Source organism: Podarcis tiliguerta (assembly GCF_965153285.1).
Source record: "Podarcis tiliguerta genome assembly, chromosome: 1".
NCBI classification, from domain to species: domain Eukaryota; kingdom Metazoa; phylum Chordata; class Lepidosauria; order Squamata; family Lacertidae; genus Podarcis; species Podarcis tiliguerta.
In genome coordinates this window covers 101286397-101310481 of record NC_139534.1, presented here as the reverse complement: position 1 = coordinate 101310481, position 24085 = coordinate 101286397, and the positions used below count along the sequence as shown (strand labels likewise).

The 24085-nt window shown below is 41.2% G+C and overlaps 1 protein-coding gene and 1 long non-coding RNA gene across 12 annotated transcripts in view; both read right to left on the bottom strand.

Moving 5' to 3' along the window:
* Positions 1 to 24085, bottom strand: part of NPAS3 (neuronal PAS domain protein 3) — a 604332-nt gene that overhangs the window by 21122 nt on the left and 559125 nt on the right. For all 11 annotated transcript variants that reach the window (XM_083452393.1, XM_083452389.1, XM_083452392.1 and 8 more), the window contains one exon: positions 3966 to 4159. In XM_083452393.1, the coding sequence (XP_083308519.1) occupies positions 3966 to 4159 (194 nt within the window). The remainder of the gene's footprint in view (positions 1 to 3965; positions 4160 to 24085) is intronic.
* Positions 15474 to 18778, bottom strand: LOC310683813. Its single transcript, XR_014514544.1, has 2 exons — positions 18528 to 18778; positions 15474 to 15725 (listed from the first exon to the last, which is right to left on the bottom strand). It is a non-coding gene; the product is annotated as an uncharacterized lncRNA (long non-coding RNA).

The following is a 24085-nucleotide window of genomic DNA, read 5'->3' as shown; positions in this document are numbered from 1 at the left end:
CTAAGATAATATAATTCCTTAAAATACAAAGCTCCTCATTAAAAGAGCAAGATATTTCAAGGTTACATAATAAAATGAGAACATGCTATGCTTATGCTAAATGATTAGAGATACCTTTCATTTCAACAGATTGGTCTTCTATTGGGTATATTCATGAAAAAAAAAAGGCTCTTCAACTGTTTCCTGGCACAAAGTCCAAAACTGACATTTCAAGCGATATAATTTAAATGCTGAGACATACAGATGCCTGGGGGTGTTCTCTTTTCTAGTCTTATTCAGCTGGGAGCAACGCTTTCACTCCTGGCTCTTTCAACTGGGACTTTGTGGTTTACTCCACACAGAAACTTTTAAATCCTTTCAGTACCTCTTTCTGCTCTATGCTCTGCTCAGCCTCTCTCTGTATGTGTATGTCTCTGTCATTGATTGTCCAGATGTCAATGTCCTCAGGCTTCAGTGGAAGGGAGGGGGGGAAATCCTCAAAATTGAAAATCATGTTGGGTGAATCAGCCTCGTCTGCACAAACATTTGAAATAGGTTCTACACACACACACACACACACACACACACACACACACACCCTCATTTAGAAGACATAATTCATTTTTATGCTTTAAATTCTGCCACCCACAAATGCCTCTTTTAGAAACATTTAGCCATGCAGATCCCAAGGGTACATTTTGCAGGGCTGCTCCCCTATGGCAGAGGTTTAAGACTAGTTTAGAGACAGAGCTATCAAAGTATAAACAGGGTTCACACATTTAGAGTGCAGAGATAACCAGCAGAGTGTTACTCCCTATAGTCACTCTGAGAGACAGTAAGAACTAGGTGTGATAAAAATATTGCAGTGAATTAGGGAACTACCTGGCAGGTTCTCACTATCTGGCAAAAATCACTTACTAAAGTAAAAGGTGGTGTGTGTGTGTGTGTGTGTGTGTGTACACACGACTGCTGCCTATATCATCTGGAAGCAGGAGAAACCACGATACTCTGCTTCCTCTATTCTCCCCCACCAGAGGGGATAACACATACTTTAGTGTAGATTGATGGAGACCAAATTGTCTCCAGTCAATTGTCAGGTTTTGCAGGATGGGAAGGGGTAGAATATAAGTCTCATAAAATTGATGTGGACCAGGAGAAGCTGGACAGCCCCCCCCCCCCATCTCATTCATGACAGACTGCAGGTTTAGTATGGCTGGGACAGGAGGTAGGACATTCTTCTCCAAAAGAATATGAGAAGGGCCCGGCTGGATCAGGCCAATGGCCCCTCTAGTTCAGCATCTTTGTTTCACAGCGGCCAACTGATGCCTATGGGAAGCCCAAGAGCAGGAGCAAATGTGGGCAAGCCAGTTACAAGAAGCAAATTGTTTTCTTGAAAACTGCCAAGTTTCAGTGCTCAGCATTCATGTGGTGCTCTTGTAAATGAAAGTCACCAAAATAAGAAACTTAAGAGCAGATACTCCAAAAATTAAGGAAATCATTCCAGCATGACAAAGAAATGGAAGCCAGGACAGACGTTTGTAGATGAAGGGGCAGGGCCACTGTGTACTCAGTGTTAGAACACGTGTTTTCATGTTGCTAGTCTCTAGTTAAATCAGGTTAACAGGCGATGGAAGCCTGTGACCGAGACCTTGGAGTCTGTGGCCAAGACAGTCAGAGCAACAATACTGGGCTACTAGAGGGGAAAATATCCTGAGCTGGTATATGGTAACTTTCTATGTCAGTTGGTACCATTGTGTTCCATAGGACAAAATAAATGGCTGTCATCACTAGATACTGTTAGGGTCCAAGTCTGCTCTCTTCAGAACCTGAGGTCATTAGGTCAGGCTAGGTGATTCCTGTGCTTCTAACATACATACATCTATTTCCTCGCCTAGTGACTAATAGTCATCCAATTGTATGAGAGAAAAGTAAGTATGCTGAATTTGGAGGCAGCATCATGGTGGGGACAAAAATATTCCCAAGCCTGATACTGGGACATGGCCTCCACTGAGACCACAGGAGGGAGGTATTCCTGCAAGGGAAGCTGTACTGCATGGGACTTCTCTCCAACACACCTGCCAAACTGATTGGCATTTTGCTAGTGGGGAAATGAAAGGCACAAACCATTATATTATTGCATTGTTATTAATATTTGGGAAATATTAATTCTGTACTCTAGGGCACTTTAACATGTCACTGTACCAACATGAACAAAATCTGATACGAAACACTGTCAGCCATTCATTACATACAGAGCTCCTGACCATGCAATTTCATTCTACACAATGTGTACTACTGACTTGTCATCCGACTTGAGCACAGTATATTGCAATCTCCAAGATTCCTTTTTTTCTTCTGATGTGTGATAGGTGCATAAAATTCATTTGCGAATTTTTGTACTAGGTCTTTCAAGTCAACATGAAACTCTGATTAGTTGCAGGACTGAAAGAATACAGCTGTGTTCACACAACTACCTAAGTTCATTGACCATGTGTTGCATGAGGAGGGAACAGAATCCTGCTGCAGGCTTTGCCATGACTACAGCTACAGACACATACAAACTGTACATATGCTCAGGAACCCCATAAAAATCAGGAGTCCCCTATTTTGTGGACAAACCTATAGACTTCGTATGCAAAGTCACAGCAACCCATTGAATGCATGTAGATCAGGGACTATGCTGCTGTGATCCTGCTTTTGCCACCCACTGCCATTCCCAAGCATTCAGTGTTGACAGATGAGAACAGGGCTTATCTCTCTGTGCTCCAAATATCTTTACTTGTGTACCTCTACTTACAAAGAAGTAGGGAAAGGTGATGCATACATCACTCTTGTTGAGATTTCTAAACTGTTTATCAGCTCCAGAACTCGTGGATTTCACTACGGAAAAGACCCATGTATCTCACACAGTGGAAGGAGAGAAATAAACCTGGTAGCTTGACATATAAGCCAGCCTTAATCTATTGCCCAAACCGGGGGCGAAACATGTTTTTACTTTTTTACCTTCTCGTTTCTACAATTCGTGTATGGTTGCTATTCCTGTACCACCAACTTAACTATCGCCTTTCCCATGGCTTCTTTGCAAACATCCCCACTGTTCAACTGTAGTATTACTTTTTTCCATGACACGATCAAGCACAGGTTCCTCCGCTGACCTACTGGGCCTATTCCTTGAAAGTCCAGCCAAGCAACAGAAGGTTCAGCTGTTCTGACTAAAAGTGATATCTCATGCACTTCAGTGTTTTAAAGTAAAGCCCCACTGCAAAGAGAGCTACCTCTTTTTGTAACGGATTAAAGACAACTTAAACTGTTTATACTGAACCATAGTTCAGCATTGTATCGCCAGTACCAAAAGTGTCTTGCTTGAATGAACGGTACTTGCGAAAAAACAGAAAGGATGTACAGCTGCAAACTTTACAAATGGTGTACTACCTCATTGATGAGAAAAACCATCTGAGAATGATCCAATATAGGATATGGCTTGAGAGAAAATTAAGAAAAGCTTGAATGACTGCCTGCCCTTGGGAAAATATGCCTATCTGCCTGTGTGTTGTGTGACTAGCTGCTGCAGATGGGGTGGGAAAGGGTAGATTCTGTTATGATTTTACTCAGGCACTCACTGATGTACTCCCAAGGGCCCCAGTATTCCTCTGTGCGAACTGCTGATCCAGAGGTTACCACCGTAGTTTGCAGTCAGAAAAGCAACATTTAAATTCTGGCATCCCTCCCTCTGTTAACTCTCTAGGCAACCCTCAGTCAATCAATCTCCCACTCAGTTTTCCAAATCTCAAAATGAGGTTCTCCCTCCCTGAAAGAAGATACTTGGTGGGTTTTGTTTTTTTTCTACATAGCTGTACAGCTGGCATCATTATCCTCACAGGAAATCAGTACCCTCCTCCAGAATGTGTATTGTGGTAGAAGAACAGGGATGTTTAGATGCGCAACACTGGAAAAACAAAACAAAACCAAAAGCCAAAATGCTGTACCTATTTTCACAGTAAATGATATTGAGGTCCATGTTTACTCGAGTAACAAACATGTGGCAGTCGATTCTGACTTCATTGATCGTAGGAGGGGGCAAAGCATGAGCAACAACTACAAGCCCCATGATTTGGCTAGGGACTGTCCGCCCATGGGACAGCGACACTCTCAGGCGCAACCTTCCTGTTATATGAATCACCTGCAAAACAACAAACAGCAAAAGGAAATCTCAGTAAATGCATGATACAAATGTGAAAGCAATCCTTTTAAAGGACAGCGCTATTATTGTAAAGAGCACTTAACTCTGCCAGAATTGTATTTAGCCACCGCCAGTATTAGTCTTAAGCTTATTAATATTGGCTGTCAACATGTCCTGAATGTCCTCATGCTAGGAAAGAAGAGAAGAAGAAGAACATAATATCCAAATGCTTCACATTTATCAAATCTAATATGCAAGCTGCCTTGGGTTATTGATCTTTTTATCTGTCCGCTTATTTATTTATTTGTTTGCAAGAGAGAGAGAGAGAAAGAGAGAGAGAGAGAGAACAAACCGGAACATGAAGGCAAGTAAGAAAAAGATCGGTGCTTGAAGTGATGATGGAAGAAATGGAACGCTGATTTTAAAACATTTGGGGATTAAATTATAAAACATGTATAGCCGCAATTGGGAAAAAATTACAGACCAATAATTAAATAAATTGCCAGCAATATATATCACAGAGATGCTGCTTTGCATTCTTAAATATCTTTGTGCATTTCTGACAGGATACATGAGTCACCAACAGATTAGCCTGTTCGACAATCAACACCTTGCTGGGGCAACCCAGGTACTGTGCAAGAAATAGAAATATCTGGTACATGAATAAGAGTCATTCATTGCCGTTTCATTCTCTTTGTTTAATGGAGGGAATTCATTGTTTGATGCAACTGATTTAGAATTTCTGGTTTTTTATAAGTCAGCTCCATTGCAAGCATGGCCAATGGCTAGGGGTGATGGGAGCTGTAGTTCAACCACATCTGAAGAGCTGAAGGTTCTCCACACCTGCCTTAGGTGAACAAAAACATGACACAACTGACACAAGCCCTGCCCAATGGCCTTTATTTAAACTGTTGGACTCCCATGCCCTGACTTGCTAGTTTCCACTGGGTTCTGCTCCCTGCCCCAGTCCGGGTGTCAGCATTTTTCAGCCGGAAACCCTTTTTGTCTATGATTTACAACTTTCAAAATCTACACTGTTTTGAAGCAAGAGAGGAAAATAGCCACATCATTTCTAATTCAGCTTCCCCTTGAATGTATGGAAGGACTTAAGCTGTGTCCTGTTTGCATAGGCATAAGAAACTAGCCATTTTACCTTGTTAAATTGTAAGGAATCATCTGTATTTAAAATACCTCTTTCATCCTTAGAGAACACCTTTGCATTTAACTGGAGAGACTGTGTTTCTCTCTCCCCCCCCCCTCTCTCTGAGGAAGAGTTTAATCTTTGTGGTTCATCCAATCAAGGACCTTTATGATGAGATGATAACACGGAAGCTGTCAGTGACAACTACAATAGGGATTTTTCAGAAGATGGACACTTCCTCCACTGATAATTTTTACCAAGGCACAGCAAGAGCCAAGAGAAGTTAGTTACTACTAATCTGTGCAGGTTATTAATGTTGACTAGGAGCTGGAAAGCTCCATTTTCCATTAGCAAGTTCTTAAGCGATCAACTACACAGAGTGTCAAAAATAATTCAAGCAATGAGGACCAGATATAAACTACTATTTTTCTACAATTCTCCATTTTAAAAACTGCCTGAAAATTGTGAGCTATATATGTACTGATGACTATCTGGATGTTGTGGGTTTATGACACCCAGCAACTGAGGTAATTATTGCCTAAATTCATATATAGTGTACCTTCAGAAGATGAAGTTCTGTGTGAATATTTTAAGATATTTCTAGAGGCAAGGATGCAAGAATACCATTTTAAAAACCCATTTTGGTGAGACCTCATTAACTAATGAAGAAATAGCTAAAAGAAATAGGATTTAACTTCACAGGAGGGACATTAATAGTATACTTTGCTCCTTCAAGCTAGGCTTACTTATATGCTTATTTATCATTATCTGTCTTATTTGATCATAATTCAGCTTTCTTGGGGGGAAATACAAATCTGTAAATGCTTCGAAATATACTGCTTTTTAATAGTTAACTAGAAATAACATGATAAATAATCTTGTAGTAAACACAAGATGCAAACTATTGTTATATGAAGAGTTACTATGTGTTTGAAGTTGGCGTTAACACCAAGGGCAAAACACTAAGATATGCCATATTTAAAGCCTACTTATCTTCTGCATATATGCTCGAAACAGTGTTTTGTAACGTATTGCTTAATATCAAACAGATTTGATTTTGAACAAGTGCTTATTTATTCAGTGTCGAAAGCCCTCCTCTAGCAGATTCCACAAGAAAGAAATCTAGTGCGTAATCCAGCATGTCTCAACCCCAAGGGCCTCGGTGGAACTAAATTACACCAATGAGTCCTTTGATTCCGTTGAGTTCTGTTGGAGTCATCGTATCATAGTGCAAAACTGGATGTGACATGGGAGATCCATTACTGCATCTCCCAATATCTTTTTACTTTTTAGTAAAAGCTGCCACAAATTGTTCTTGTCTTTTCTGACTCTCTCCAGCTAATAGCAGATTGAGGGGGATTTCCAAAGCTAGACATGGTTAAGCCATCCCCACCTAGTGCCCCATCTGGGGGCAATATGTCCCCTCCTCCCTGGCTGCTTTTAACCACAGGGAAGGACATTGGGAAGGTTGACTGTCAGTCTCCAAAGCATGTCTAGTTTAGCTTTAGCTTCCTCAGAATTGCACCCCAAACCTGATGTAATACACACATTGCCAAGCCAATTCCATTAAATTTCACTACAAGTGGAAACAGTTTAAAGCAGAATCCAAATAATATAGTGCTTTCTTTGTAGTTTCTGATTTGAGGACCACTCAGATCCACATTCAGCTGGAGCTGCTTACACTTGAGATGATCTTTGACTCTAATGTCAGTTCTTTCATACTAAATAAACTAGATCTTATTCCAGTCTCTTAAATTTGTTTCCATCACAGTTATATCCATATCATCATCTGTCTTCCACCCTGCCTGGTCTTTTTCAGTGGTGTCTGAATTAGATTTTGCTGCACAGTATCGGATCAGAAACTTCAAAGAGAAATGGCAAACTTGAACTGCATGTTACCTGATTGTCCTAAGATAGAAAGAGGCAATGGAAACATAACCACACTGCACAGTTTGCAACCAGTTCTATTGATTCCACAATGCAAGACCCATGGCCCATTTCCCAGATTGGTTCTTCAGTCAACCAACACTGTGCCTTCCCTGGTAGCCAACCAAAGACGGAGTGCTCTGTTTATTGTGCAGTTGCTGGCAAATTTCCCCCAGTAAGTAGCCTGCCCTTTTGGAGGGGAAACGGGGGGCACTAACTTTATGGGAAGGACCATAGCTTGGGGAAAAGCTTTGGTTCAATGGCAGAGAAGGTCCCAGATTCAATTCCTGGCATCTCCAGTAATATTGAGAGACCGCAACCTGAAAACCTGGAGAGTTGCTACCAATCAGTGTAGACAATACTGAGCAAGATGGACCAATGAACTGACTCAATATAAGGCAGCTTCCCATGTGCCCATAGCTCAGTGATAGAGTACATGCTTTCATGCAGAAGGGTCCAAGCTCAATCCCTGGAATCTCCAGTTAAAGGGATGTCAGGAGGTGACAGGAACTAGCTCTGTCTGGATCCCTGGACAGCGGCTGTCTGTCAGAGCTGCAATACTGGGCTAGATACATAAATGTTCTGATCTGGCAACTTCACCGCTCCAGACTCTGAAGATTGAAAGGCAATGCTGAACATATCCAGGAGGTTTTATTTTATTGATCAGAGTGCTAAATCAAATCTATATATATATATATATATGCATGCAGATGTATGCTAACTATACAGATGACGGAACATCTGCATAATGTCACGCAGAACTAAAATGTATATTACACATTTTGTGCTGAAATACTTCATTCCCTGGTTAGAAAGAAATTTCAATTATCTTCACCTGGTGCTAACATATTGAGGAAACTGTAGTTTATTTTATTTTGTCTGATGAGAAACTGAATGAGAAAGATGTTGAATGTGGATGTAAACACAGTTTATGATGTATGTGGGGATCCTAGCAAGCACCATTTCTTGGACAAATATATATCTTTTCCCCTGCCATATGCTCTGTCTTAATCTGTTGGTGACAAGTAGCTCATACTCCCCAACTTCTCACAGAGGAAAATAGGGACACTTGGGTACTCAGAATCCTCCTATTTGTACACCAAGCATCACTACCCAATGTACACATCCTGGTCCACATTGCTCTTCTCTGCCTGCAGTTCATTTACTTTGAAATTGTCTGTCCTGAGGCCCTAGACTTCCCTTATACATGCAGATACCAGAGCAATAGATAATTTTTCTCAGTGAACCTGAATTTAACAGCATGCCCCCTACATACAATATCCAGAGGCTTCTAGAAGGGTCGAAACTTGAAGAATTCTAATACAAGCACCTATCTAAAAGACTGCTTCCTTCGTATCTTGGCAGACGGGATGTCTTCATGGTTCCAAGTGGAATTATTTACAAATCAAGTTGTTTTATATATTCCCCATACACCAGGAATGGGGAACTGGATCCAGCCAGCAGGCCTGCTCCTGATTTTCCCCACCATCTGTGGGCCAAGCTGGACAGGCCGGTGAGGCCACCCATGGTGACATCAGGGGACCTGATTTTGCCCACATGGGTAATGGCACAGCTTTCAAAGCACAAATGATCAGCTGATTGCCAGGGTGTGAGGCACTGTGCATGGGGTTTTGCAAGCACTAATAATCAGCTTATATGCCTATAGGGTAGTGTTCTTTGATTAGTAGTAGTAGTAGCAGCAGCAGCAGCAGCATTTATCACACTTAATTGTAGTATTTATCCTACATGTATTACAACCTATGTCTACAGAGTTCCTGGAACCATGCATGTGGCTATCCTATGTCATCTTCACAATAACCCTGTAAGGTAGGCTAGTTTATGAGAGATGCTTAGGCTACATGACTTGCCCAAGCCTAGATGAATGCTTTTTTCTTTTCTTTTATGGTGGAGAAGGAGGTGCCCAGTTCATATTCTGTACAATATTCAATACACCACACAGGATCCTGAATTTATAGTGTGATATTGCAGCAGGATTGTTTATCTGTACAGACTATCATTTTTCAACTGAATGAACCTAATCATGGGACAGGCCAGTATATTGAAGATTGGGTTGCAGGTTCAAGCTTTAATTCTCCTTTTATAAGTACCAGCTCTCAATTTACCTTTGAAGAATGGCGTCTACTAGCTATACAATTAATCCATTTTGAAATGTGTGCATTCTTTCCTATTTCCTATTAATCAAATTTACAACAAACAAAACAAAACAACCTCACTTTCTGAAAATAAACAATGATACAGAATTTGTGTTACAGAAATTGAACACACATAGCAAAACCTGGATTTATGACAACCTAATAGGATAGGTATTGCCATGGAATCATAACTCACACCATTTTGTTTATTATATCACTCACTATATCTGAGACCAGAGTAATAATTCTTCTTCACCATCACAGCAGCAAATCAAATCAGATCTCTTAAAACTCTCCTTTCCGTGTTTGTTGGTAATCTCACATGCCATTTTTTATTTTAAAATACCATAGAACACCTTTTCCATTTGACAATCTGAATAACAAATCTGTTAGCAATAAATTTATCTTTTTTTCAGGTTCCAAAGCAAATGAGCATTTCCAGACCACCAGTTCTTTAAGAAGGGCTAAGAAATATAATAAAATTAAAGTGAACACTGTGCAACCTGAACCTGAAAAAGGCATGAAAAATTGGTTTTTAGGGGTGTTTTTTTAAAAAAATGTAGTTGGTGCAAGAACTCTTATAGTGTAGGCTGCTTGAAGAAAGCTCTTGGCAAGAACATCAGAAGACGGAGCAACACTTTAAAATATGCTCAAGCAGCCAAATACAAACTGACACCAGGAACCCAATTGTAGGAACAAATAAGAAAAAAGGTATCTCAATTTAATATAAGCCTACATAACAAAAAGATCAATGTTTATAACTCACGGTTTAGAATACTATGCAGCTGTTTTCAGAGTGAATACAGAGCAGTTGTATAATAAGAAATTAGAATGTTCATTTCAAGAGAATTTCTCAAGAGCTCTTTTGATATGAAATACAACAAATAGGATGGTGACTATGGCTGCAGTCCTCTGAACTAGTCTGACTGGAGTATGTAGGATTTCTCTACACTGTGTATCATATTCTTAAAAAACTAGACATTAATGCATTAAATGAGACTGGGCTGAGATCAATTTAGAATAGACCGATTTAAGCTGGAAGAAGGATCTCTTTGATATGACCTCCAGAGCAGACCATTTGCGGAAGGATTCAAGATGAACTGATTTACACTTGGATATCTGTTTGCTGCATTTCTCTGCTTTTCAAGTATGAACTGATATGTCTCATGTCAGGTTATTAAGGTGTCATCTTAGGGATGGTCTGAAACCTGTGCCTGTAAAAAAGATTAAGAACCTTCGATTTCTTTGGCATTCTTGTTGTGGCTTAGATGATTCATATTAAGAGCGACTAGCATAGAAGTTATTTTTAAAATGTTACTTTAACTGAATATTAATCAAACAGAGTTTTTCTTTCACTGAAGCTGGAGCAATACCGGGCACAAACCAGCAGGAAGTTACCCTGCTCAGTCACAGATCACTTGCTTTGTATGCAGAAGATCTCAGCTTCAACCCCTAGAATCCCCAGTTAAAGGGATCAGTTTAAAAGACCAGATGGAAAAGACTCTGGAGAGCCACTGCCTGTTAGACCTGGGATGGGAAACCTGTCCCCTTCCTGTTGCTGTTGGACTCCAACTCCTACCTGCCCCGCCCACCATGGCCAATGGTCAAGGATGATGGGAGTTGTAGTCCAACAACATATGGAAGGTCAAAAGTTCGCTATACTTGCAGCAGACAATACTGGGCTACATGACCTTGGAAACAAGGGGGGTGGGGAGGTGAGCTTACTACAGTAGGAAAGGCAAGCTCTAATAATAATAATAATAATTATAATAATTATAATTATAATTTATACCCCACCCATCTGGCTGGGTTTCCCCAGCCACTCTGGGCAGCTTCCAACAAAAGATTAAAAATACATTAAAACACCAGTCATTTAAAACTTCCCTAAACAGGGCTGCCTTAAGATGTCTTCTAAATGTCATATAGTTGTTTATTTCTTTGACATCTGATGGGAGAGCATTCCACAGGGCGGGTGCCACTACCGAAAAGGCCCTCTGCCTGGTTCCCTGTAACTTCACTTCTCGCAGTGAAGGAACCGCCAGAAGGCCCTCGGCGCTGGACCTCAGTGTTTGGGTTGAACGATGGGAGTGGAGACACTCCTTCAGGTATACTGGAAGCTTCTGCCACCTCTGGCCCCTCCTTCCTGGCTTCATGTCCAGAGTCTGAATTGCTTCCTGCCTCTGGCTCTTCTCTCTCTCTCAAGCCTGTTGCCTCTTCAGCATCTCACTGCCACTCCCCTGGCTCTGAGCCTTCCTCCTCTGGGGCTTCCCTATGGGGTTATCTGGCTGGAATCTCCCACCACTCCTTGCCATCCAGTCAGTCCCTGACATGCTGCTGCATGCATTTCAAGGACCATCTGATTGCTTATACTCCACTTTGATAGCTGATAAACCGCTGATGGGGCACTTCTGGTGGTTCCCCATGCCCCTGAGGTTTGGCTGGCCTGCAGTAGGGATCAAGCCTTTAGTGTAGCAGGCCCTGGCTTGTGGAACCCCTAGCTGTAGAGATTCTGCAGGAACAATCCTTGCCTTCTTTCAGACACCTCCTGAAAACTGTACTGTTTAGACAGGCACCCACAATAAGATTTTCTCTTTTTAACCAGCCAGTATCTACTATTGTTTTATCGGTGCTTTTAATTATGCTTCGTGGATATTTATAGACTGGTTTTTATTATATTTTGTATGCTCTAAGCCGCCTTGACACATTCTATGAAAGTGGAGACCATAAATATTTAAATAAGCTGTGGACAGTTTCTCACCAAATTTCAACCTAATTTGTAACATGTGCTATGCAAATTATCTTTCTTTCTTTCTTTTTGCCCCAAACTGAAAATCCAAGAGAAAGGCCAACTTTCACAACTCTGACCAAACAGATTTCCCCTACAAGCTCCCTGGTATTCAGACAAGTTATACTTTATTTTCCGGAGGGAATGTTTGAAATCCCATTTAAAGAAATAATGCCTTGAGCTTATTTTCCCTAATACCATGTAAGGAAACATGAAAGCCTTTGGCTCTTGAAGTTTGTAGGGTTCTAATGAAGCAATCATCAACTCTGACATTCATGGGCTCACAGCGGCAGCTTTTGCTGCCAGGTTTCCAACAGATCTTTTAAAGTGAAAATAAACTTTACAGAAAGGTCTTGCTTTATCAGTTACAATGCAAACCTTTGTGGAGCTGGCATAATCATCTTCCGGACAGAACAGATTTTTTTAAAAGGAAAAAAAACAAAACCCTAAATGAAATAAAATGGCATGGAAACACTCCAGACCAGGAAAGCTCACAGATGATGGCAGGGGCAGGAGATGGGGAGGCAAAAGGAAAATCAGTAAATCAGAATTGCCTATGCAGACTTGCTTCATGGAAAGATAACCAATAATAAGTATTCTTCAGAAGTATCATCTCCATCCCTATCATGGGAGGCAGAAATAAAACCTTTTTTATGGTTTTATTTGATGTACTCCTTCACAGCCCCACCATTACCTTAGGTGATTCTCAACACAGTGAGCAACAGCTAGATAAAACAAAAATATCTGCTATTAATGCATTTCCGCACACAGGGAAGGGAAATCGAAGTCACATGTGCCACTGTTTTCTGCAAAGACAGACGTAGATTTCTCACGTTTGTTCCAGTACATTACAAATCTGTCAACCCAATCCAGTGGTTCAACCAGCGCTATGGTTTTCATGTACTGGCAGTGAGTCTCATTGCAGAATTGCTCTGATACTGAAGGAAGGAAGTGTCTGAACTGTGTCCACCAGAGCTCATCTGTCATTTCCCAGTGGCTGTACAGGAGAACAGCTATATCCACTACCCCCAAACTTCAGGCAGAAACAGGACACATAATTGAGATGAACTGAAGGGAATCTGGGAGTGAATGAGAAGGATGAACTTCTCATTGGGGGACTGCCAGAAGGTCAACATAAAAGCCCCCAAGGGAAAACAAATTAAAAAGTGGGACTGGTACCTGTATAATGTTAAGCATGCACCTGCCAATTCCTATAGGCAAGTGACTAAAGAACCTTGGGCATATATTGCTGCATTCAGGCTTAGGGTGCCTCCAGGCTATCAATATTTTCCAGGAGCGATTCAAGTGCATCCCAGGAAATTGGATTAAAGTGCTCTGTTGCCTTAGTGCAATGTCCTACCCACTTTTAAAAAGAAAGGGATATTTTGTGGTTAGGGAAACACACTGAAAAGTGAGTAATGATCTAATGATAAACAGGAAGAGGTACAAACACCCTGTAAGCAAATTGGAATGAATGCTCAATAAAAGACCAGATAAAACCTAACCCCCCACGTAAAGTTTGTGACAGCAAATCAGGAGGATTTCATAAATAGGTCATCTGGAGGAGCCCTGAGAAGAAACCTGGGGACGCTGGATGCTCTCAGGTTGACAACAATAGAGAACATATTGCATAGAAAGGCCTTCCACTGAGCAGAATGGCAGATGTTGAGCAGTACCATAGTGAGCTAACCCTCCACCGGAAGCGATCTGAGGTTAATGGGGTTTTGTTATAATCATCTGTCTTCAGAAAGAGGAAAGGAGGATATAATCTTGAGCCAGTAGATGGAAAATTGAGCCAAAGGTTCCCAAAAGCTCCAAATCTGGGTGATTTAAAATTTGATGCCATTTGGCACCAAATTCTTCCATGCAGCTCAGTTCTCTCTCCTTCCTCTGCAAGGTCCAATCCAGCCTTAACTCAGCTATTCTTTTCCCCCTTTCTTCCTATCTTGTCTTCATGTAGACAATTTCCACTACCTTCCTCAATGCTCTTCCTCCCCATTTCCCCCTTGCTGAAACGTTTATCTGCCACCAAACCCAACCTGAAAGTTCTCTGTCTTTTCAGGTTGGAAGGGTGCAGAAAGTCTTACCATAAGGCTGTTGTTGCGGACAGATCCCCTGAATGGGGCACAATCTGCTGGGAGATTCTCTTGCACCAGCCTCAGCGAAATGACTGGGAGCTTTTTCTTGTGCAGCTCACATCCATTTCAATAAAGTCTGCATGGGAGGCCATAGCTCAGGGGGTAAGCATCTGCTATGCATGCAAAACATCCTAGATTTAACCCTCAGCATCTCCAGTTAGGGCTGAGAAGGACTCCTGCTGGAAACTTGGAGTCACTTCCAATCAGCTGTAATGAGCCAGATGGACCAATGGTCTAACTCAGCATAAGGCAGCTTCCTATGATGTTGCAGCTTAGTAACAGAGTACCTGCTTTGCATGCAGAAGGTCCCTGGTTCAATCCCTGGCACCTCCCGGTAGGACTAGGAAAGATTCCCTGTCTGAAACCCTGGAGAGCTGCTGCCAGTCCGTGCAGGCAGCACAGAGCCAGATGGGCCAATGGTTTGTTTCAGTATAAGGCAGCTTCCTCTGCTCCTACCCTACAATGCCCGGGGTTGATCCTGGACTGCTGGTGGTTGGGGTTGCTAGTTGGTGGGGAGAAATTGCTCTCTTTGGTGCCCCAAAACCTTCTGGCTTGTCCACTGACTTAACTTATAATTCTGGATGTGCTGGTGCCTGCATCTGGGTATGTGAGTTGGTTGCTCTTAATAAGAGGTAAGAAGGAAGCAATTGGCATATACTTAGAGGCATTCTCCTTCATTCCTACTTTGATGTTGCGAGAGACAATCCTCATTTCAGCAGCAAATTAAGGGAAAGGGAATTGGCCGCATCTGTGCCAACCTGTAGCTTCTGTGAGTGTGTTCATGCCACTTGTAACAACAGCAGCAGCAGGAAAGTACCCCCAAGCACCGGCGCCAACAACAGTAAGTGGGTGGCTATTTCCACTTGTTCTTTTCTAAACTGATTAAAGAGCGATGAATTGATTAAACAACGGGTAGTTAAGCAGAGGGTGCTGGAGGTGGAATAATGGATGAGCGACACACTCTAATGGAAGAAAGTGGTTAAAAGGTGGGTTAATGACTGTTTTCCTCTCCCCAGCAGAACACTGAGCTGCTGTGCTGAAACTCTCTGCTGTTGGCTTCTGGATTCGCTAGAGCTGCCTTTTTATGAGAGCCCAGCTTGAAGGGGAGTCCATGTTGCCATGGAGTACTAATTTCTATTTACCAAGCAGTCTCTTATGCACAAAGCAAGAGTCTCTTTTAATACTTTTATTTACAGAGCAGGAGGATAGGAAGGCAGAGCTGTGTGAGGCACCAGGAATAAAGGTTTGTTATCCTTCATTATTTTTAATACTGATATCTCATCCTTGCTTGGAAATCTTCCATGGGATATATAGTAGACGTCAATCCTGCACTGATTCAAGCGCATAGCCATCTAATTTCAAAAACACTATGGCATCGTGTGTTCACAGATCCTTCACTGGGCTTGAAAGCACAGAGAGCTATCTGAAATTTATTAAAGAATTAATTGCAGGTACAAATGCTATTAAGGAATGTCATTAGAGGTGTGCACACTTTGTACACTCCACAGTGCCACAGGAAGATAAAACATTTCGATATTAAGAAATAATCAGTCCTATGTACTCATTTTGCTGTTATAGTGTGTTTGCTTAAATTCCAATGATAAATGCAGCAACACACCAGCGGCAACAGTTTAACAGGGGGGGGGGGGGGATAATGAATAGTGTGTAATTTCCTGCACGATATGGAAATTATGCAATACACAAAAACAATAGTGCTTTTTTATTTTTTTTAAAAAATAGGACTTTCTTGTGTGTCCACTAAGCATAAGGAACAATACATCTCATCCTTAAACATACTTTTGAATCAAGACCACTTAAATGAAAGGAGTTTAAAGGCTTCCTTGTGGGTCTGCATTTTAAGAACACAAGAACTGCCTACTAAGAATGTGTCTAGTCAACATTCTGTCTCTGAGAAACAGCCAGAGAGATGCCCCTGAGAAGCTTACAAACAAAAGGCATTATGATGGTAGTTATCTCCAATTATTTGTCACCAGGTTCCAGATAGTTTGTAGGTAGTCAGCATGAATATTGGAGTGAATATGGAGGTGTGATTTTTAGCTCTCACAGAAAGTAGCTATTTGCTGGACCTAGCCCAACGAAACTGCATAATTCTTGTAAACTAATGGCCAAATTTATCAACAACAAATTATTTAAGTGAATCCCTGTATGAAACTTTGTTTGTTTGTCCTAAACTTACTTCCCACTCCCATGTCCATCTTTCCCAGTGTCTTATGTTTCTGTTCAATCTCACATTTAAGTATAATGGACATGACTTCAGTCCTAAAACAGATTTTTGGAAAACTCCACGGTTTACTCTCCTCCTTTACGTAAACTGTCAAACTGGCCTCTGCTTCCAATCCATCAGAGAGTCTGCCATCTCATGCAATGGCTACTGATTTAAATAAACTTTAATGATAAAACTTTTATACATTAAATTCTCCTCCATAAATTGCTTTTTTGATTCCTTAATTGTAAGCTTACGTTTGGTACATTTTTTTTGTCCCTTCATTTAAGTAAGACTTTTAAAAGGAAATCCTCTTGCCACGATAGTTCCCCTTTTTTGTTTTGCCATGCTGATGCGTTTGTTGTGTCTTTTCTAATCCATTGCAGACATTAAAAATATAAGAAGTCTATCAGATCACACACCCAACTAGTCTACCATCCTGTTCTCACAGTGGCCAACCAAATGCCTGGGAAACCTGCAAGCAGGACCTAAGCACAACAACACTCTCCCCGCTTGTGATCCTCCAGCAAATTGCATTGAGATGAGAACCTAGGACTTGCCGATCAGAAGGTCAGTGGTTCGAATCCCCACAACGGGGTGAGCTCCCGTTCCTCGGTCCCAGCTCCTACCAACCTAGCAGTTTGAAAGCACGTCAAAGTGCAAATAGATAAATAGGCACCACTCTGGCAGGAAGGTAAACGCCGTTTCTGTGCGCTGCTCTGGTTCACCAGAAGCGGCTTAGTCATGCTGGCCACATGACCCGGAAGCTGTACGCCGGCTCCCTCGGCCAATAAAGCAAGATGAGCGCCGCAACCCCAGAGTCGGTCACGACTGGACCTAATGGTCCGGGGTCCCTTTACCTTTACCTTACTTCCTTCTGTGTCTTCAGAATCTCCCACCTGTCAGTGTCACTGGATGACTGCAAATTCTAGTATTTTTTTTTTGGGGGGGAAGCTTTTATCTATCCATTTTCTTCACACTGAGCATAATTTTACACACATCTATCTCCCTTATTTGACTTTGTTCTGAGCAAAAAACCCGTCAAATGCTGTAACTTTTCCTCACATAGGTGGAGTTTTAACTCCATGGTAATTTTGGCTGATTTTGATGAACTTTTCCCAGTTCCTTTTTGAAGTGTGGTGCCCAAACCTGAACAAAGTATTCCAAATGTGTGGTTGTAGTTTGTATAATGGCATCAAAATATTGGCAGATTTTTTCTCAATCCCTTTCCTAATGATCCCTTAAAACATGGAATTCGCCTTTTTTGCAGCTGCTGCATACTGGGCTAACATTTTCATGACTCCACGTTCACTTTCCTGGTCAGTCACTGCCTACTAGAGCCTCTGTTGTAGAAGTTTTAAATAACTTCCAAACCTGATATTGCTGGACTCCCAACAAGCATTCCCAATGGACAAGCATGATGGGATCAGGAGGGCCCAACACTGCGTACTTCTGCACCAAAGGAACTCAAATTTCCTAACTGTAACATGCGTCATCATTTAATTCTAAATACTTTTTTCCTTTTGAAATTAAATACAGAAGTAACAGATTTTCTGGGCAGTTTTCCATGCATATATGCTGACTATAAAAGCCATCTGAGTTCCAAGCAGTTTGTACCAAATTGTGAGCAGAGCTGAGGATTAAATCACGAGTAATTTCTCCTTTTTGTTGATTCTATAGGAAGCCTCGACAGCTCATTGTATAATATTATTGTATGAATAATATAGGTAAGCTAAACAGTTCATTTCCCCCTTAATGCATGCCTTGAGTTGATATGTTCCCCAGCGTCAGCAACTGATTCTTGCATCTCAAGATCTTCAAATCCCACGCTAAGTCGCAATGCCAAGGTTTTGATCTATACTACAGCTCCATTTTCTGATGACTGTAGGAATACATAATCCCTTTGGTGATATTTTTCACTGCATTTTTACAACTTCATGGCTTAGCTGAAATTGAGAACTTGTCTCCATTGTTTGGCGGGGGAAGGAACAAAAATCACACCTCAGTTTTGTGGGAAGCAGCTTCTCCCAGAACATTGTAAAATCCTGTGCCCAGCTTAGCTGCCATGTAGGAGTAAAACCCCAGAGGGCACGGCATTAACCCTGTTTAGATGAACTATAAGCCTCCTTCAGGCATTACATTCCAAATTAAACATATGAGGGAGACAATGGGGCATTGGGGCATGTTAGCTCTGTCTCTGTTCTGATCACAATCCAACTTCCATGCTCATGGGAGTTTCCCTTGCATTTCAGAATTCACGGTTCTAAAACACAGGGGGAGGCTTCATGGGTTCATGTCATGGAAGTTGATCAGAACAGTGACAGGGGGTGGAGCTAGTCTACCTATCTCTGCTGTCTCTCACTTCATGTGTTGACCTTAACCATGGAAGTACCACCTGAAAAGGGCTAATACATGCACAGGGAACATGTGTAGGAAACAGAGTGGGAACACAACAGCAGGCTGTAGCTTTACCTAGAGACATGCTCACTGTACTGTCCAGATAGTCTAGATACATTTCATATATACAGAGAACTGGAAAACTAGCTGTGCTCAGGATCTTGAATTAAGCATGCAGGGCCTAATCACAAGCACTTTGCATGTGTTGGGACTATGCAGACAGACCAGTGTTGAGGATGAGGCCTGCCACTGTTAATCCCCTTCACTGGGGTTCATAATATAATACATACCCATCAACTGTCCTGGAAAAAACGGGATGTCCCATCTTTTCCCAGAGGACGCTATTTTGGGCGCCATGCTCTCATGCAATTTCGGGCTGAGATCTCGCCCTGAGAATAGCATTTATTTTTGGGTCTGCAATTTCACATGGCTCCCCAAAACACATATTTTTGGGGTCCATGACTCTAGGCTCTGGGGACCCTAAAAGTGCTTTTTCTGAGTCCGTAATTTTGTGCAGGTCATGTGACTCGTGCAGGAGTGCGTACCCAGAGGATGGTGTCCCAGTTTGGGCAATGTTGTGTTGGAGGGTATGACAGTAGGGCTATGTCATCAGCACACACATAACACTTATTTGCTAGCACAGGGACTGTTAGGAACAGAATGCTGATGTCCTGAATTAGAATGGCTACTAAAATAAAATCACAACCAAACCATATAGGCATAAGTGAAAACAGTGCAAAATTTGCATTCTTGGGTCTTCAATAACAAATTATGATAGTCTTCCAGTATATCTGCAGTTGAAATCAAGGAATTTTTTAAAAACTTGACCAACTTTCCCTTGTTTCCTTAACATTTATTAATGGATTGTTGTGCTAAGGTAATTAAACTCCAAAGCTGGCAATTTAGCACAGAGAGATTAATTTTCTTTAACTAACATGCTACCTAAAATATGCTTTTTTTCAAGAAGAGGTTACCAGTAATTTGTTCTTGAATTAATCACATTATAAGTAAAGTAGAGTGATGATGTTTCAGAACAATTGTCAGTCCACTAATGTTAAGTGTTTTTGCTTTTTTTTTGGAATTGAGTAGACATTTACTAAATTACTGAAAGGTAAGATTATGCTGGCTGCCACCTGGTCACTGGTAATTCATAAAATACGAAATTAGAACATGAGCCAGATTTCAAAAATGGTCCAATCAGGGCTTTCAGCTGTGTGAACAAACCTCAGGTTCACGCACACTATCACCCTGTTGTGCATTGTGATTCTTTTTATCTCCCTCCATGTTCTATGTTCTGCCAAACCATTGTTTGTCAGACCGGGCAAAGTATGTGCAAACCCCTGGAAACAGAAACCATGGTTTGATCATGTTTTCCATTCCTAGTTCCCAGACAAATAATGGCTTATGCAAAGCTGCCCGGTGTGCACATAGCACCTAACAGGAAGGGAATGAAGGAATCACAGTGTGTGAGGGGAGGAGGTAGTGGAAAGGAATACATAAGGATGATTCATATTTACAAAGTGGCAGCCCATAGTGTAATATCTGAACTGAGCCATAGCAATCTATTTTGTTCCTGCTATAATAAACAGAAATTTGCTTGCTCAAGCAAGCATAAATCAAATGGGGTGGAGTCAGACTTTGCTCCCGCCAGTGGAGAGGGGGAAGGTAAACCACCCCTCTACTAGACCAATGAAACTGCTTTGACAATTGCAGACTACAAATGACATGTGAAGCCTCCAGTTGCCTGATCCAGTGGGAATATTGACAGAGACCCTCTGTGCCTAGATAATATATGCATGACAAGATATCTCACAGGTACAGTGGAGAGGCAGAGAAAGGAAAACTGCTCCCTTTAACTGTGAAAGACATAGGCCCTCTAAGAGGAACAAGAAGAAGGTAAGGTCAGTTTTGAGAAACCGCTCAAAATGACTGTTAACTAACACAATACATAAGTCATTGAATTGCCATGCTGTTGTTGTTTGGTGCAAAGGGAACGTCTGGTAAGTTCTCTGTGGTGTTAAGGAAAAACAGCACCTGAACACCTGTTTCAACAGCTAAATTTAAGAAAAGGCTGGGCTTTGTCACTTTACATTGTTTTGGATACATATTCCTGTTTTGAAGGGCAATGGCTACATGATCTGGTAAAAGAAACTGTGGTTAAATTAACTCTACAGCCTGTACTGATGCAGCCAAAAGTTTATTGGCATGTTTTTCCTCTTTGGCTCTGTCCGTAGGGTTCATTACTTACAGCTCCTGCAGAATCAATCTGAACTGGCCAAAATCAGTGATGGGTTTTATAACACAATAAATGCCTCGCCATACAAGCACAGGTTATACATGGAAGAACCTGGCAAGTGTCTTTTCAGAAATCCCTGTCTCATGATAGTGTGCACAGTTTCTGCCAATTTAACAGAATCATCAACATTCATATTTTTAGAGGTGTCATCCAGGCAGCTACACAGTGTGTGTTTTCCTGGAGATGAGTACTGGTGCAGAAAACCAGTATTATTGATAAAATCTTGGCATATCTGAACAAAAAAAGGAGATATTAAATGTATCTTCTCCTTTCTCCATGACAGCTTCTCATGCAACAAAAACACATTGTTTCGTACATAGTCCTTGTTAAAGAAACCTTTTAGCACTTCTTGAGCAATGAATTAATTAGTTTTCCAGCACTAATGAAATGAGAGAAATAGCTTTCCAGCTGATAATGCAATGAATGGAAAAGCTGAATAACTCTCACGGATGGTACACACAAGGCATCAGTTGCTCTGTGCTTCTAAAATTCCTAACTTAAGTGGCTTACATTGCTGCTGAGTCTGTTTTGCTTTGTCCTTGTCCATGTAATGGACACCACATGTTCTATTCTGCTTTGCAAAACAAGATATTTGTAAGTTTAACTTGATAAAGTGTAAAAAGAAAAGACAAACACCCTGAAGAAAAGACAGATGGCAGGCTTTCTTCCCCAAAACACAATTTCATAATCTGCATGCAACTGCTAATAGGCAAACACTAAAAACATTTCTTTTTTTGACAGAGAATTGCTGATAAATTGTCAACATAAACTTCGTCTCTGGTTACTCCTATGATCTAAAGCTCTTCTGTGAGCTTTGTCCCATCAAAGTCGGCTTCTTACAGCTGTATCAAAATTTATGAATGCATATGACTATAAAGTGACTGAAGGCAACCCATAATGCATGTTTGTTTATTGTGTATCAGCTCTTTTGTTCAGTACAAGCTGGGGGGGGGGGGGAGAGAGTTGTCCAGCGCTCTCGCGCTCTCTCTCGCTCCCTCCCCCTCCTCTTTAACCTTTACAATTGATGATGGAAAAACTACACTGGCAACACTATTTTCATAGGAACTTAAAGCAAAGGCCTAGTTGCAAACAACTCTTACTGCCATGGGTAAGCCTAAACTGTGCTAATCTATAAGATATCTATAGACATTTTAGGAGCAGCTTATCTAATAGGGTGTACTCTGCCATATCAAATGGAGGTTACCGTATTTTTCGCCCTATAGGACGCACTTTTTCCCCTCCAAAAATGAAGGGGAAATGTGTGTGCGTCCTATGGGGCGAATGCAGGCTTTCGCTGAAGCCTGGAGAGCGAGAGGGGTCGGTGCGCACCAACCCCTCTTGCTCTTCAGGAAGCTCTGTGCAGCCCTCAGGAGCCCGGCGCGAATTCACGCTGAGCTCCCGACTGCCGGTGCATCCTATAGGGTGAAAAATACGGTAATTATGAAAATAAACTAAAAGGCATAACCTTCATTTATAGAATCACATCTTTTTTGCCTCTGCCATATTAAGATACCATTTTCTTATGTAAGATTTTTTTTGTTTTGAATTATTATTATTATTATTCAAATTTATTAGTCCATGCGCTCAGTACTGCCTACATGAGCTGTGGCTCTGCAGGGTTTCAGACCAGGGTTCTCCTAATCCTACCTGAGGACACTGGGGCCTGATCCCAGGACATTTTCATGCAAAGCTGATGCTCTGCTACTGAGCTACAGCTCTTTCCCATTGTTAACATTCTTAGAATCATAGGATTGTAGAGTTGGAAGGGACCACGAGGTTCATCTAGTCCACCCCCCTGCAATGCAGGAATCCTTTGCCCAACATGGGGCTTGAACCCATGACTCTGAGATTAAGAGTCTCATGCACTACTGACTGAGCTATCTAGGAAAGAAAGAAAGAAAGAAAGAAAGAAAGAAAGAAAGAAAGAAAGAAAGACATCATATGGTCTTAAAATGAGCTGCTGTTTGCTGTATAGTCTTGAGTATGTATAGTCTTCTGCATGAAGGCAGACCATACTCAAGGTGTTTTTCAAGAGGGTGGTATAAGAATACTTTAGTCAAACAAACAAAAAATTCATCTTGCCCCACTCTTCAGCTGACATCACCTCCCCATGAAAATGCCCCCTGCCCTTTATTCTGCTCCAGTAATACAAGACTTATGTCCTTAGCGCAACTTTTAAGAGCGCTTTATTAAATCACTGAGTCACTTATAATCATCCCCACAAACAACCATGATACAACACCTAGTTTTGGGATGTCAGGAAATTAGCACTGCACCAAATTAAATTTGGTGCATAAGGACTTGTTTGTGGAAACCATTTCTGTAGCTTTCAACATTTTTCAATTTTGCGAGCTAACGTATTTCAAAATTATTTCTGTACATGGGAGTTGATTTATAGGAAGGAAATTAATCAAATTTTCAGTCTCCATTACTGAAATTTTGGCTGTCTGCCTGTGATTGAACATTTGCATTTCTAGTTTTCACTGAGCTTATCAAATCAACAGTCCCCCCCCCCCTTTTAAAGATAATGTGCTATGATTAGTACTAACTGTTAAAAAGACAAAAGACAAGTTTAATTATTAAGATTTCTGTGCTTTTTCCACAGGTGCTTTGGACATTTGTCTGACAGATTCCTTTAAAAAGGAATTCTTCAAATTTTTACCAAGAGAAAACCATTCTGTCTGCAAAAGCAGTCTGTGACATTGGCTCATACCATATATATATATATATATATATATATATATATATTCTTTTAAGACTTTAGTGAAGTGTATATTTAGATCTTCTGTGCTACGGATAAATTGTTGAAATAAAATGTCCCTGGTGTCCTCTCACATAGGCTGCCTTCATGGTGGCTAAACATCCC